The sequence below is a fragment of the Myxine glutinosa genome, chromosome 5, assembly GCF_964187855.1.
Source record: "Myxine glutinosa chromosome 5, kmMyxGlut1.1, whole genome shotgun sequence".
NCBI lineage: Eukaryota > Metazoa > Chordata > Myxini > Myxiniformes > Myxinidae > Myxine > Myxine glutinosa.
In genome coordinates, this window is record NC_136265.1 from 61,599,298 (window position 1) to 61,616,604 (window position 17,307).

At 39.7% G+C, this 17,307-nt stretch overlaps 1 protein-coding gene across 17 annotated transcripts in view; it reads right to left on the reverse strand.

The window, feature by feature from the left end:
* Positions 1-17,307, reverse strand: part of HMBOX1 (homeobox containing 1) — an 82,267-nt gene that overhangs the window by 56,310 nt on the left and 8,650 nt on the right. For all 17 annotated transcript variants that reach the window (XM_078778118.1, XM_078778117.1, XM_078778116.1 and 14 more), the window contains one exon: positions 2,239-2,531. In XM_078778118.1, the coding sequence (XP_078634244.1) occupies positions 2,239-2,511 (273 nt within the window). In that variant the 5' untranslated portion in view covers positions 2,512-2,531. The remainder of the gene's footprint in view (positions 1-2,238; positions 2,532-17,307) is intronic.

A 17,307-nucleotide genomic window follows, 5' to 3' on the forward strand; every position in this document is an offset into this window, starting at 1 on the left:
TTACTTGATGTACTATGACGCGAACAACCTGTATGGCTGGGCAATGTCTCAGGCTCTTCCTTATGGAAAACTTAGATGGGTAAAGGAAAAAGACTACAAAAACGTTTTACAAGATGTATGTATCTCTACACAAAAAGAATTGGATGAAGAAAAAGTTGGTTATTATTTTGAAATTGATTTAAAATATCCAGAGGAACTCCATAACCTACACAAAGATCTCCCATTTGCTTGTGAGAAAGAAAGTCCAAAGAAAGAATGGTTGAGTGATTATCAACGATCGTTTGATATAGGTGAATCAACAGAAAAATTACTTACTACATTATATAACAAGAAAAATTATGTTCTACACCAAAGAAATTTGCGACAATATTTATCAAAAGGTCTAAGAGTAGAGAAGATCCATAGGGTTCTAAAGTTCAATCAAAGTCATTGGTTAAAGGGGTACATTGATTTTAATACACAAAGAAGAACAGAGTCAAAAACAGATTTTGAGAAAGACTTTTATAAATTGATGAATAATGCAGTCTTTGGTAAGACTATGGAGAATGTGAGGAAAAGACAAAATATCAGACTATCAACATCTTGGGAACAAGCATCAAAATTAATTAATAGACCGAGTTTTACTCGAGCTGAGGTCTTTACTGAGAACTTTTGTGCGATCCATTTGATTAAAGAGAGTATTGAAATGAACAAACCTATTTATATTGGAACAACAATTCTTGATTTATCAAAGTCATTAATGTATGATTACTTTTATAATAACTTGAGGAAGAAATATCAAAATGATGTTAATCTACTTTATATGGATACAGATAGTTTTATTTTGAAAATTAATACCAACGATGTTTATTCAGACATGAAAAGAGACATTAATATCTATGACACGAGTAATTACAGTCCAGAGAGTGAGTTGTTCTCTTCTAAAAATAAAAAGGTGATTGGAAAGTTCAAGGATGAATTAGGAGGAAATGTTATGAGTGAATTTGTGGGATTGAGGTCAAAGGCTTATGCTTATAAATACATTGTGAATAACGTTGAAAAGACTGATAAGAAGTTAAAAGGTGTAAAGAAAAATGTTATTAAAGAAACAATAAACTTTAAGGATTATTATAACTGTTTAACAACAAAGAAAGAAGAGTTTAGAAAGATTAATGGAATAAGAAGTTATAAACATCAATTATATTCAGAAGAGATAAATAAGAAAGCATTGGGGGCTTTTGATGATAAGAGGTTTATTTTAGAAAATGGAATTGATAGTCTCCCTTATGGTTATATAAGTATATAAGTGATAAGATATATATAAGTGATAAGATATATATAAGTGATAAGATATACATAAGTGATAAGATATATATAAATGATAAGATATATATAAGTGATAAGTTAAAAAGGGGGGGTTGGGGATTTTAACGGGCTACCGCCGCCTTTTTTACTATTATATAAATGATAGAACCAAGTATCAACCAGACTAAAGAGTGGAGGTGTAATCAACCTTGGTATATAAATGGAAAACATAATGAATGTGAAAAATATCAAATAGGTATAATTGAAAAGGCAACTGGTAAAAAAGTTCACAAAACAAATAAGAGAATTAATTTAAATACCAGTGAGTTGGGTAAAAAAGATAAAAATATTTTTGAGTGGACGGAAAACTTTGATGGTTGTCAGGAAAATATATACATTAATTTTAAAATGGTATGTGGGAGAGGAGGCGCTCAGACAAGAACATTGAGGGAGGTTTATCATTTTATTTTAGCTCAGTTAAAATATCTTGATAAAGAACCAAACTCAAACATATTTTTTGTTAATGTATTAGACGGTGAGGAGAGTTGTAGGAGAATTAAATTATTTCCCACACATAAACAAATATTTGTAGGGTCGTTGTTTGAGTGGGTCAAAGATGATTCACCAGATGATATTAAGAGTAAAAGGTTAAAAGGTCCATAAGGTCAGAAGGATCACAGGTTCACACAGAAGGACCATTGTTTAAGTGGTCTAATGAATAAGGATAACATGTCAAAAGGTTAGAAGGTTCGTAAAGAACAGGGTGAGAGAAATAGAGGTGTTTAGGGGCAATGAGGGAGGGGAAAAATTAACATGTAAGTCAATGGGAAAATGAGAGTGTCCCAGAAGCAACATATATACACTACTGCCAATTTAGCAAAAGAATGATGGATTTAAATGCGAGCACCACTCGATATCAGCAGTGTGCAATGGCTAACACAATTTCTTACCCACCTTGGGTTCCCTAACAGAGCCAGGTGTGGACAGAGACGAGGAAGAAGGAGCCGGGTAGCTGGTGGCATATCCCGAACTCATCCCTGCATTGCAGCCACCTGTTCCTCCATAGGAGAGCCGGCGACTAAACTTATCCGCATGCTCCGAGTCGAGACGCTCCATTGTATCGAGCGCATGGAGAATATCATGCTTGTTCATGCCACTCCGTCTCAACCTCTGCAGCAGGTCGATTTGCTCGATGGTGTAGCGTGGCTCGTCGACGTAGTGCGCCATAGCCACGCCAAGACGAAGGGCTAGAAGAGTGATACAGGAAAGAGGGGAAAATTAAGGAAAGAGCTGATAGAATGTTTTACAGAAAGAGATTTAAAATTTTAATTTAAAATTAAATTTTTTACAGGGTTGAACCCTATTTTGGGGGTTCATAATTTGAGTCAATAAGGCCTTAAAGCAGCAAAATATGAATGTACGCTTGTCTGTAAGGCCTCAGCTTGTTTATGCTCATGTTACAGGAATATGAAAAAGGTGATGTTTGTTTCAGAGGAATACCTGTCTTTTTGTTGAGACTAATCAGTGTCAGGTGGAGGGTTCCAACCAAACCCTAACAGCTAAAGAGTGATTTGATTTTATATTTGTCACACTGGGCCATGTTTCCACATCCTGATATATGTGTATCGGTTTTAAAAGAGGAGCTGTCCATGTGTTCATGTGCACGTACGTGCACGTGCGACTTCCACCCACTGGTTGGACAGATCGCCTGACTCCACCCCCAATTCTAATATGACCGCCGCCATATTTCTATACTCTGTATAGGTCTGAGGTTTCATAGGCCTCTTTTGTAGGGATCACACTTTCTGACTCTCACGGCTTTATCTTAACTCAAATTCGACATTTGAGTTAAGATAAAGGAGGAGGGACCTGGAATTGCCCGACAATGCTGGGTACCTTTGCTAATACAAAATAAAGAGATGACTCCAAAAGTGAAGGACACCAGGGTAGCAGAGTGTCTGATTAGAGACAGAAGCAGGGGTGGGCTTAGCTATGGGGCAGCCTGGGCAATTGCCCAGGGCCCCACGCTGGAGGGGCCCCGACGGCCGGTGGGTGTGATATACTAAACCAGTATAAAGTCCATTAAAAATGACGGGTTGGAACACTTTCTTTGACGGTGCAACCACGTGAGCGTGCCAAAGTTTGAATCCTGGGCGTAGTGTCATGTGTGCTTATATCTTCTATAATTTATTAGACATCCTACAGATGTAAATGAACACTCGTTTTACTCTGCGCGCATTGCACATCACATGCAGTGAATTTCACCTCGCTGCACCTTGTATTTATTGTGAAAAAAAAACAAAACGGTTCTGTGCAGGCTCGGTTTGCAAGCCACCGTCTACAATTCCAATGGAAGAGACATAATTACTATTATTATTATCTCGGAGTCCTTGTGGTCTTTTGGGTCCTCTGGATCTTTGGGGTCCTCAGGTATTTTCGGTGCTGGTCTTTGGGGTATTTATTATTATTTTATTTTTTTGTATATAAAGTCAAGGCTCGTGTAAGAAAATAAACGGAAAATGGACACATAAAACATGTAATAAAGGAAGTGGGAGACAAGAGGGGGAGAGAGAGGGAAGCACACAAGCACAACAACAGTAGAGAACAGGGACATTGGGAGATATGTGGAAGGGAGAGGGCTGGGGTGGGGGAGGGGAAGAGGGGAGAGGAGTACACAGTATAAAACAAGTGGACACTACTATGAATTTCAGGAATAAAGTCGGAGATTGAAAAAGGTGGATTTGGGGTGTATTAACGGGGGTAGAAGAGATCAAGGTTTTGGATGGGGGCAAGATAAGAGATCGTGGTGAACAGCTGTTTTAAAGACCTGGAGGGAGGAGTGGGATTGAAGAGAGTGAGGGACTTTGTTCCAGAGGTGGGAGAAAAGAGGAATGAAAGAGTGAAGGTGAGCAGAGAGCCGAGATTTTGGCAGTTTCACCAGAAGAGGGTTGCTGGCAGATCTTGTGCATCCTGAAGGAATATTTGGAGGACAGAGCACAGACAGAGCAGGGGGAGCAAGGCCGGAGAAGAGTCGGTAGAAGACAGAAAACCCACCAACCTGCCTGCGGTAAGCGAGTGAAAGGCCCTCAGAATCAGCTTCATCACGAGAGATTCCAATTATTCTGAAAGATTTGGTTTCTACAGTGTGCAGCTGAGCTAGGTGTGAGGCAGTAGCACCAGCCCAGAGGGGAGAGCAGTATTCCATCAAGCTGTGGATAAAAGCTTTGTATGTGGTGAGGAGCTCAGAGGTGCCAAGGAAGGACTTCGCACGACAGAGGATGCCCAGACGGCGACTGGCTTTGGAGGCCAGCTTAGAAATGTGGTTTTCCCAGGAATGATCATGGCAGATCGGGAGACCCAAAAGCTTGAGTGACAGAACTTCTTCAAGAGGATTGTTGAGAAAGTAGATGGGAGGGTTTTCCAGACGGTCTTTTCGGAGAGACATCGTGAGAGTGTGAGATATGTCGGGATTGAAAGACATTTTCCACTTGTTTGACCAGTTTGTGATTTTGTTTAGGTTGGCAGAGATTGAGGAGGCTGCAGACAGCCGATCTGAGGAATGAGATATGGAGCGGCAGAGAGTGGAGTCATCAGCAAAGACAAAGAGAGGATTCTCCAGGGAGTCTGAGAGATCATTAATGAAGACCAGAAAAACCATACCTCCTAAGACCCCAATTTTTCGAATGGCTTGAACAAACATTTGTACATCATGGGTCATTAAGGTTGTCATTAAGGTTGTGGTGAAGTTTAATCGAAATTGCGTGTGTAGTTTCTGAGAAGAAAGCAAATACCTATTTTGGGGGGCACCTCCACATAGACCCCTAAAGGGGTAGATTTTTTTAATGCTGTGAACAAACTTTGGTATATCACGGGTGGTGAAGGTTGTGGTCAAGTTTCATCGAAATTGTGTGTGTAGTTTCTGAGAAGAAAGCAAATACCTATTTTGGGGGTCAAACCTAGACCCACTTTGACCCCCCGTAAACCCCCTTAGACTTTGATTTTCTTCGTGCCGTGAACAAACTTCGGTACTTCACGTGTGATGAAGGTTGTGGTCAAGTTTCATCGAAATAGTGAGTGTAGTTTCAGAGGAAAAAGCAAATTCCTATTTTGGGGGGTCAAACCTGGATCCACTTTGACCCCGGTAAACCCCCTTTGACCCCGATTTTTTAAATGACGTGAACAAACTTTAGTCACAACACAACAAATATCATTTGTGCCACATTTTGTCGCAATCCCATCAGCAGTTTCGGAGAAGACGTTTCAAGTGTTTACGGACTGACGGATGGATGGACTGACAACACGCCATCGCATAAGCTCCCCTGAACTTCGTTCCAGGTGAGCTAAAATAAAGGTAATTCAGAGGGCGAACTAACGTGAATAAACAAAAAACCTAAACGAGGAGACTGGGCAGGCCTCGAAGCTAACCAGGCCCAAAACACGTACGACCAAACTGACTGACTAATACACAAATTTGCATGAAATGCAAAATAAATTTAAGGGTCTTTGGGGGTCATTTAGGTCTTTGGGGTAATTTGGGCCTATGGGGTCCACTGGGTCCTCAGGGTCTTCAGGGCCTTTTCAGTGTTTTGGATTGTTTGGGACTTTGGGGTCTTTAAGGGTCTTTGGGCTATTTTGGGTCTTTTTGGTCTTTCGGATCTTTTTGAACTTTTCGGTATTCGGGTTTTTTTTGGTCGTCTGGGGCTTTAAGGGTCTTTGGGATATTTTGGTCCTTGGGAAATTTTGGTCTTTTGGGTCCTTGAGGGTCTTTGGGATACTTTGGGTCTTCAGGGTCTTTTGGGCCTTCGGGATCTTCAAAGGTCTTTGGGGTATTTTGGGTCTTCGTGGTCTTTTGGGCCTTCGGGGTATTTTGGGCCTTCAGGGTCTTCAAAGGTCTTTGGGGCCTTTTGGGTCTTCGTGGTCTTTTGGGTCTTTAAGGACCTTGGGGTCTTTAAGGGCCTTGGGGTCTTTGAGGAATTTTGGGTCTTCAGGGTCTTTTGGTTTTTGTAGTCTTTTGGGTCTTTAAGGATATTTTGGGTCTTTGGGGTGTTTTAAGTCTTTTCAGTCTTGAGGGTCTTTAAGGGTCTTTATGGGTCTTTGGGGAATTTTGGGATTTCAGGGCCTTTTGTGGTATTTTGGTTATTTAAGGGTATTCAGGGTCTTTAACGGTCTTCAGGGTCTATTGGGTCTTCAGGGTATTTTGGGTGTTTGGGGTCCATTGGCTCTTCAGGGTCTTTTTGGGTCTTCTGGGTACTTGGGGTCTCTTGGGACCTTTGGGTCTTCTGGTCCTTGTGGTCTTCTGGGTCCTTTTGTGTCTTCAGGGTCTTTCAGGATATTGAGGGGATTTTGGGTCCTCATGGTCTTTTGGGTCTTCAGAGTCCTTGGGCTCTTCTGGATCCTTGGGGTATCTCGGGTCCTTCAAATATTTTAGGTCTTTTAACCGGTGGACCCACAATCGTGTTCGAAGATTTTCCATGAAAACCCCACTCAATTCCCTCCTTAAGCGCCACTCTAAGCCTTTAAAACTACACTTATGAAGGGGGTCAGACATCACACAAATAAATACACAAACACACATTGTGTTTTATATGGTAGATGACCTACTGCAGAATCCATCAATTACATCACCCAGTGTATAGAATGAAAAAATCTGATCGTGTTTTCATCGACTGTATTTCAATGTTTTCTGACAGCAAAAAAATCGAGCTGACGTTAATTTATGGCCTACATGGGTAATAGTTGGCTAGAAGCAATGAAACAAGCGTTACGCCTCCGTCCCCCGTCGTTGAAGTGATGTGAGTTGACAAAGTGGAAGACGCAAGGCGGCCATCTTGGATTTTGACGTGGCGACCCAATTTTCAATAGCGTTCTCCCTTATGCGTAGATACACCCACACACCAGATTATAAGTTGGTACTTCGCTTATTTTTCAAGATATTCCGCTCACAAGGTTCAGAAATATATATGGTGGCGACCCAATTTTCAATAGCGTTCTTCCTTATGCCTAGATACACCCACACACCAGATTAGAAGTTGGTAATTCGCTTATTTTTCAAGATATTCCGCTCACAAGGTTCAGACATACATGGCGGCGGCCATCTTGGATTTTGACGTGGCGACCCAATTTTCAATAGCCTTCCTTATGCCTAGATACACCCACACACCAGATTAGACGTTAGTAGTTCGTTTATTTTTCACGATATTTCACTCACAAAGTTCAGAAATATATATGGTGGCGGCCATCTTGGATTTTGACGTGGCGACCCAATTTTCAATAGCCTTCTTCCTTATGCCTAGATACACCCACACACCAGATTAGAAGTTGGTACTTCGCTTATTTTTCAAGATATTCCGCTCACAAGGTTCAGAAATACATGGCGGTGGCCATCTTCGATTTTTGACATGGGTTGCACCCACACACCAAATTAGAATTCGGTCCTTCGCTTACGCACGCACGGACACACGCACGCTCGCACGGACGCACGCACACACGCACGGACGCACGCACACAAGGACGGAGGGGAAAACCATAGTCCCCCTTTCGCTCCGCGGTGCGACGGGGGACAACAAAATTATCCAGATAAGGCAGAAAAATGAAAAAGTAAATGCAAAGAAGAAATTACATGAATGTTTACAAAAAGTTAATAATTTATTCAAAAGTATAACCGAGAATGAAGCAGCAGCAGCGATAACATTCGAACATTAGAGCTAACAAGTAAAACATTTCTACCTTACTACCCTCGTTTTTCCTCCTCATAGCCTGAGTATGTTGTTTTTCGAGTCCAATACCTCGAAAATCCCATGAAAACATGTTGTCTGTTCGGATAAATGTTTGGAAATTCTTCTTTTAAAATAGCATTTTAAAATAAAATAGAAAAGCCCCAAGCCTTCTCCCTCCCACAGTTCTCTCGATGTCCCTGCTCTTAAATGTTGTGTTTGTGTCCTTCCCCCTCTCTCCCCATCTTGTCTACCGCTCCCCTTATTTTGTGTTTTATGTGTCGGTTTGACTTTTTGTGTGATTAATGTTAGCTCTTTCACGAGCCTCGATCTTGTATACAAAAAAAAAAAAAAAAAAAAACTCACACGGAGATGTCAAATTAATGTAGAGTCGCTAATTTCCTATTATAACATTTATTGTACACCGCACCTTTCCTATGCAATCTCCAGGCACTGCATATCGTCATTGCCGGCCACCGAAGGGGGCTCGGCAATCACGCACGCTGAAAGGGAGTACTCAGTTTTAACTCTGGTTGTTGTACACCGCTCCTTTCCTATGCAATCTCCAGGCGCTGCATATTGTCATTGCCGGCCACCGAAGGGGGCTCGGCAATCACGCACGCTGAAAGGGAGTACTCAGTTTTAACTCTGGTTGTTGTACACCGCTCCTTTCCTATGCAATCTCCAGGCGCTGCATATCGTCATTGCCGGCCACCGAAGGGGGCTCGGCAATGACACACGCTGAAAGGGAGTCCTCAGTTTTAACGCTGGTTGTTTGTTTTCTTGTTTCTTGTTTGTCCGGGTGATATCTCAGCCATCCTTTGAGCTAAGAAGCTAATATTTGGACATGACAGTGACCAAGTGATGTGGCTACAAAGGATATTTTTGATTTATTGATTAATCACTGAATCGATTCATTATTTATTGATTAATCAATTAATTATTTAATTTTTTTTATTAATGCCTTATTTAATTAAATTTCGAAAAGATACATCTTTGGATGAAGCACTAGTGGTTTAGTTATGCTATTAACCAATTAAGAAAATATTTTATGACAATTTTTTCTTGATTTTAATTATGCAATGAATCAATCATCTATTGTGCACCTCTCCCTCCAAATACAGTCTCTATGAGCTGCACGGCGGTATTGCCGGGCACCGGAGGCGCCCCGGCAATGCCGCGCTGGAGGATATTTAATTATTTGGCATGGGGGCGGTGTACTTTGAATGTATCTGTACTTGTTTTCTTGTTTGTTGTACACCGCACCTTTCCTATGCCATCTCCAGGCGCTGCAAAACGTCATTGCCGGGCACCGAAGGGGGCTCGACAGTGACGCACGCTGAAAGGGAGTACTCAGTTTTCACTCTGGTTGTTGTACACCGCTCCTTTCCTATGCCATCTCCAGGCATTGCAAAACGTCATTGCCGGGTACCGAAGGGGGCTCGACAGTGACGCACGGTCAAAGGGAGTACTCAGTTTTCACTCTGGTTGTTTGCTTTCTTGCTTTCTTACTTTCTTTCTTTCTTGTTTGTCCGGGTGATATCTCAGCCATCCTTTGAGCTAGGAAGCTGAAATTTCGGCACAATAGTGAGCAAGTCCTTTGTCAAAAACATTATTTTTTGTTTTTTTATTAATCAATGAATTGAGGAGTTATTTAATTATTAGCGATTAATCAAGTACTTATGTAATTAATTAAATTTCCTTTCTCTTCTGACCATTAACTCAGGCACCTTTTGAGTTAGGAAGCTGATATTTGGACATGCCAATGACCAGGTGATTTGGCTGTAAAGGCTATTTTTTATTTATTGTACACCGCACCTTTCCTATGCCATCTCCAGGCATGGCAAATCGTCATTGCCGGGCACCGAAGGGGGCTCGACAGTGACGCACGCTGAAAGGGAGTACTCAGTTTTCACACTGGTTGTTTGTTTGTTTGTTTGTCCGGGTGATATCTCAGCCATCCTTTGAGCTAGGAAGCTGAAATTTCGGCACAATAGTGAGCAAGTCCTTTCTCAAAAACACTATTTTTTGTTTTTTGATTACTCAATTAATTGAGGAGTTATTTAATTATTAGCGATTAATTCAGTACTTATTTAATTAATTAAATTTCCTTTCTCTTCTGACCATTAACTCAGGCACCTTTTGAGTTAGGAAGCTGATATTTGGACATGCCAATGACCAGGTGATTTGGCTGCAAAGGCTATTTTTGATTTATTAATTAATCAATTAATCAATTAATCGATTAATTATTTAATTATTCGATTAATGACTAAAAAAATATTTTTTTTAAGTTACAGATTCTGATGAAATGGTGGTGGTTTATGTGTTCTCTGACCGAATTGATTAATAATTTAATTTTTTTATGATTATTATTTATTTAATTTCATTATTAATCATTTATTTATCTTCTTTCTCATTTGGCCAATATCTCAGGCACCTTTTGAGCTCAGAAGCTAATATTTGGACATGAGTAACCAAGTGATGTGGCTATCAAGGATATTTTTGATTTATTGATTAATCAATTATTAATGAATCAATTAATCGATTAATTATTTAATTATTTGATTAATGACAAAAAAAAAAATTTCAGTTGCACATTCTGATGAAATGGTGGTGGTTTATGTGTTCTCTGACCGAATTGATTACTAATTTAATTTTTTTATGATTATTATTTATTTATTTTCATTATTAATCATTTATTTATCTTCTTTCTCATTTGGCCAATATCTCAGGCACCTTTTGAGCTCAGAAGCTAATATTTGGACATGAGTGACCAAGTGATGTGGCTATCAAGGATATTTTTGATTTATTGATTAATCAATTATTAACGAATCAATTAATCAATTAATCGATTAATTATTTAATTATTTGATTAATGACAAAAAAAAAATTTTTAGTTGCACATTCTGATTAAATGGTGGTGGTTTATGTGTTCTCTGACCGAATTGATTACTAATTTAATTTTTTTATGATTATTATTTTTTTATTTTCATTATTAATCATTTATTTATCTTCTTTCTCATTTGGCCAATATCTCAGGCACCTTTTGAGCTCAGAAGCTAATATTTGGACATGAGTGACCAAGTGATATGGCTATCAAGGATATTTTTGATTTATTGATTAATCAATGAATCGATTAATTATTTAATTATTCGATTAATTACTAAAAAAAAAAAATTCCCCCAGTTACAGATTCTGATGAAATGGTGGTGGTTTATGTGTTCTGTGACCGAATTGATTGATAATTTTAGCTCTTTCACGAGCCTCGATTCAGTATACAAAAAAAAAAAAAAAAAAAAAAAAATTTTATGCTTATTATTTCTTTCTTTTCATTATTAATCATTTATTTATTTTCTTTCTCATTTGGCCAATATCTCAGGCACTTTTTGAGCTGGGAAGCTAATATTTGGACATGACAGTGACCAAGTGATGTGGCTATCAAGGATATTTTTGATTTATTGATTAATCATTTAATCGTTTAATTATTTATTGGTGAATCAATTAATTATTTAATTTTTTATTGATGACTTATTTAATTAAATTTCTAAAAGATACATCTTCGGATGAAGCACGAGTGGTTTAGTTATGCTATTAGCCAATTGATTAAGAAAATATTTTGTGATAATCTTTTATTGATTTTAATTATACAATTAATCAATCAATTAGCGTACACCTCTCCTTCCCAATGCAGCCTGTATGAGCTGCACCGCGGTATTGCCGGGCGCCCCGGCAATGCCGCGCTGTAGGATATTTAATTATTTGGCATGGGGGCGGTGTACTTTGAATGTATGTGTACTTGTTTTCTTGTTTGTTTGTTTTCTTTCTTGCTTGTTTGTCCGGGCGATATCTCAGCCATCCTTTGAGCGAGGAAGCTGAAATTTCGGCACAATAGTGAGCAAGTCCTTTGTAAAAAACGTTATTTTTTGTTTTTTGACTAATCAATTAATTGAAGAGTTATTTAATTATTAGTGATTAATTAAGTACTTATTTAATTGATCAAATTTCCTTTCTCTTCTGACCATTAACTCAGGCACCTTTTAAGTTAGGAAGCTGATATTTGGACATGCCAATGACCAGGTGATTTGGCTGCAAAGGCTATTTTTGATTTATTGATTAATTAATTAATCAATAAATCAAATAATTATTTAATTATTTCATTAATGACTAAAAAAAAATTTTTTTCAGTTACAGATTCTGATGAAATGGTGGTGGTTTATGTGTTCTATGACCGAATTGATTAATAATTTAATGATTATTATATTTATTTATTTTCATTATTAATCATTTATTTATTTTCTTTCTCATTTGGCCAATATCTCAGGCACCTTTTGAGCTCGGAAGCTAATATTTGGACATGAGTGACCAAGTGATGGACTGGACCCATCAACTGGACCCGACGGCATCAGCCCACGGGTCCTAAAATCCTGCTCTGCTGCTCTATCTCACCCTCTCTCTGTTCTCTTCACCCTCTCTTTTGCTCAAGGTCAACTGCCATCTGCTTGGAAATCAGCCAACATCACCGCTTTGCACAAAAAAGGTGCAAAAACAGACCCTAGCAACTACAGACCAATCAGCCTTCTCCCAATTATCAGCAAAGTCATGGAATCCATCATTGCTTCGGATATGAAATCTTTCCTCTTCTCCAATGGCTTGATTTCTGATCATCAATTTGGTTTCAGACCAGGTCACTCTACTCTGGACATGCTGCTTCTGCTGTCTCAACAATGGATGGAGGTCCTCAATGCCAAACAGGAAATTAGAGCTGTCTCCCTCGACATATCACGTGCCTTCGACACGGTCTGGCACCCCGCTCTGCTCACCAAACTCTCCTCCTTTGGTATCCATGGAAATCTCCACGCATGGCTGGCGGACTTCCTCTCTAGTCGTCGTCAACGTGTGGCCCTGAATGGGTTTCTCTCATCTCCTCTTCCTGTTCAGGCTGGAGTTCCCCAAGGCAGTGTTCTGGGCCCCGTGCTTTTTCTGGTCTTCATCAATGATCTCTCTGACTCTCTCGAAAATCCTCTCTATCTCTTTGCTGATGACTCCACTCTCTGCCGCTCCATTCCTCTTCCCTCAGATCGGCAGTCTGCTGCCTCCTCACTCTCTGAAGACCTGGACAAAATCACAGACTGGTCAAACAAGTGGAACATGTCTTTCAATCCTGACAAATCTCACACTCTTACTATGTCTCTCCGAAAAGATCGACTGGACAACCCTCCCATCTACTTTCTCAACAATCCTCTCCAAGAAGTTCTGTCGCTCAAGATTTTGGGTCTCACTATCTGCCATGATCTTTCTTGGGAAAACCACATTTCCAAGCTGGCCTCCAAAGCCAGTCGCCGACTGGGCATCCTCCGTCGTGCGAAGTCCTTCCTCGGCACACCTGAGCTCCTCACCACATACAAGGCTTTCATCCGCAGCTCAATGGAATACTGTTCTCCCCTTTGGGCCGGTGCTCCTGCCTCACACCTAGCTCGGCTTCACGCTGTTGAAACCAAAGCTTTCAGAATTATTGGAATCTCCCGCGATGAAGCGATCTCTGAGGGCCTTTCACTCACTCACCGCAGGCAGGTAGGTGGTCTTTCTGTCTTCTACCGACTCCTCTCCGGCCTTGCACCCCCAGCTCTCTCTGTGCTCTGTCCCCCAAATATTCCTACAGGTCGCACAAGATCTGCCAGCAACCCTCTGATGGTTAAACTGCCGAAATCTCGGCTCTCTGCTCACCTTCACTCTTTCATTCCTCTTTTCTCCCGCCTCTGGAACAAACTCCCTCACTCCCTTCAATCCCACTCCTCCCTCCAGGTCTTTAAAACAGCTGTTCACCACCATCTCTTATCTTCCCCCATCCAAAACCTTGATCTTTTCTACCCCCGCTAATTCACCCCAGATCCACCTTGTTTGAAATTCCAACTTCTTTCCTGGAAGTCCTGGCAGTGTCCATATGTTTTATACCTCTCCCACCGCCCCCTTCCCATGCCCCCCCCCCCCCCAAAGCCCTCACCCTCTCTCAGATCTCTCGATGGCTCCATGTCTCTCGGTCCCTGCTCTCAAATGTTGTGTTTGTGTCCTTCCCCCTCTCTCCCCATCTTGTCTACCGCTCCCGATGTTATATGTTTTATGTGTCGGTTTGTCTTTCGGTGTGATTAATGTTCGCTCTTTCACGAGCCTCGATATTGTATACAAAAAAAAAAAAAAAAAAAAAAAAAAAAAAGTGATGTGGCTATCAAGGATATTTTTGATTTATTGATTAATAAATTAATAAATTAATCGATTAATTATTTAATTATTCGATTAATTACAACAACAAAAAAATCAGTTACAGATTCTGATGAAATGGTGGTGGTTTATGTGTTCTGTGACCGAATTGATTACTAATTCAATTTTTTAATGATTATTATTTATTTATTTTCATTATTAATCATTTATTTATTTTCTTTCTCATTTGGCCAATATCTCAGGCACGTTTTGAGCTGGGAAGCTAATATTTGGACATGACAGTGACCAAGTGATGTGGCTATCAAGGATATTTTTGATTTATTGATTAATCATTTAATCGATTAATTATTTATTGATTAATCGATTAATTATTTATTGATTAATCAATTAATTATTTAATTTTTTATTAATGACTTATTTAATTACATATCTAAAAAATACATCTTCGGATGAAGCACTTGTGGTTTAGTTATGCTATTAGCCAATTGATTCAGAAAATATTTTGTGATAATCTTTTATTGATTTCAATTATACAATTAATCAATCAATTAGCGTCCACCTCTCCCTCCCAATGCAGCCTCTATGAGGTGCACCGCGGTATTGCCGGGCGCCGTAGGCGCCCCGGCAATGCCGCGCTGTAGGATATTTAATTATTTGGCATGGCAACAATTTTGCAACAAACAAGCAACAACAAACAACAAACAAACAAACAAACAACAACAAACAAAAACAACAAACAAGAACAAACAAACAACAACAACAAACAATTTTGGCAACAATTATTTGGCAAAAATAGCCTCTAAAAGGTGGGGAGGCGGTGTACTTTAAATGTATCTGTACTTGTTTTCTTTCTTGTTTGTCCGGGCGATATCTCAGCCATCCTTTGAGCTCGGAAGCTGAAATTTCTGCACAATAGTGAGCAATTACTTTGTCAAAAACGGTATTTTTTGTTTTTTGATTAATCAATTAATTGAGGAGTTATTTAATTATTAGCGATTAATTAAGTGTTGGCTTTGCGGTTAGGGTGCCGGCTTGGGATCCTTGGATCCTGGGTTCGAATCCCGGTCGATCGCTGAATTAATGCCAGGGGGGTCGACTCAGCCTGTCATCCTTCCGAGGTCGGCAAATTGAGTACCAGCTTGTTGGGATGAATGATCCTGGTGTGTACCCCGGTTTAGAATAGGTACACCGTATCCCTGCGCATCGTAAGAGGCGACTGAGGGTTGGCGTCAGGAAGGGCATCCAGCCATAAAAACATTGCCTCAAACAGGGAACCATGATTGTCATGGGGCCTGCAAGGCTAACCCCAGCTCCAGCGGGGAAAATGGCCTTAAAACGATCATTCGTTCATTCAATTTAGTACTTATTTAATTAATTAAATTTACTTTCTCTTCTGGCCATTATCTCAGGCACCTTTTGAGTTAGGAAGTTGATATTTGGATATGCCAATGACCAGGTGATTTGGCTGCAAAGGCTATTTTTGATTTATTAATTAATCAATTAATCAATTAATCGATTAATTATTTAATTATTCCATTAATGACTACTTTTTTTCTTTTTTTTTAAGTTACAGATTCTGATGAAATGGTGGTGGGTTTATGTGTTCTCTGACCAAATTGATTAATAATTTAATTTTTTAATGATTATTATTTATTTATTTTCATTATTAATCATTTATTTTCTTTCTCATTTGGCCAATATCTCAGGCACCTTTTGAGCTGGGAAGCTAATATTTGGACATGACAGTGACTAAGTGATGTGGATATTTTTGATTTATTGATTAATTATTTAATCGATTAATTATTTATTGATTAATCAATTAATTATTTAATTTTTTATTAATGACTTATTTAATTAAATTTCTAAGAGATACATCTTCGGATGAAGCACTAGTGGTTTAGTTATGCTATTAGCCAATTGATTAAGAAAATATTTTGTGATAATCTTTTGTTGATTTTAATTTTACAATTAATCAATTATTGTGCACCTCTCCCTCCCAATGTAGTGTCTATGAGCTGCACTGCGGTATTGCCGGGCGCCGGAGGCGCCCCGGCAATGCCACGCTGTAGGATATTTAATTATTTGGCATGGGGGAGGTGTACTTTGAATGTATCTGTACTTGTGTTCTTTTTTTTATAGTAACAGCTCTACGTTTTCTGTATTGTTTTGGTGAATATTGGAGAATAAAGTCAAATCCTAAATTGCGGGGCATTATTTAAAGGACATGCATCTACTATAAATGGATGAGGTGTGTGCGTGTCGTTCGTTGTTAACTCCATATGCGGGTTTAAGAAGGTGGAACGGAGCCCTCCCAGGTCTCCAACTATCCACCTGTGTGTGTGTGTGTGTGTGTGTGTGTGTGTGTGTGTGTGTGTGTGTGTGTGTGTGTGTGTGTGTGTGTGTGTGTGTGTGTGTACATGTGTGAATGTGGTCAAGTGTGTGTGTGTTTGTGTGTGTACACAAACATTCCACATGACAAGCTTGTAACCGCATTGGACAGAGCAGTCGATAAAGCATTTGCAGGAGGTAATAAAGTATACATTAATGTATATCAAAACAGAGCACACTGGTCTGTAAAGGATAATCAATATTCATGCAGTTTTTCAAAAAGTAAACTTGAAAAAAGTATTAAATTTCTTCTAAACAACAGTTTCTTTACATTTGGCAACAAGATACTTCAGCAGACAGTGGGCATACCCATGGGTTTAGATCCCAAGATACTCCAGCAGACAGGGGGATACCCATCGGTTCAGATCCCAAGATACTCCAGCAGACAGTGGGGATACCCATGGGTTCATATCCAAAGATACTCCAGCAGACAGTGGGCATACCCATGGGTTCAGATCCAAAGATACTCCAGCAGACAGTGGGCATACCCATGGGTTCAGATCCCAAGATACTCCAGCAGACAGGGAGATACACATGGGTTCATATCCAAAGATACTCCAGCAGACAGTGGGCATACCCATGGGTTCAGATCCAAAGATACTCCAGCAGACAGTGGGCATACCCATGGGTTCAGATCCCAAGATACTCCAGCAGACAGGGGGATACCCATAGGTTCAGATCCCAAGATACTCCAGCAGACAGGGAG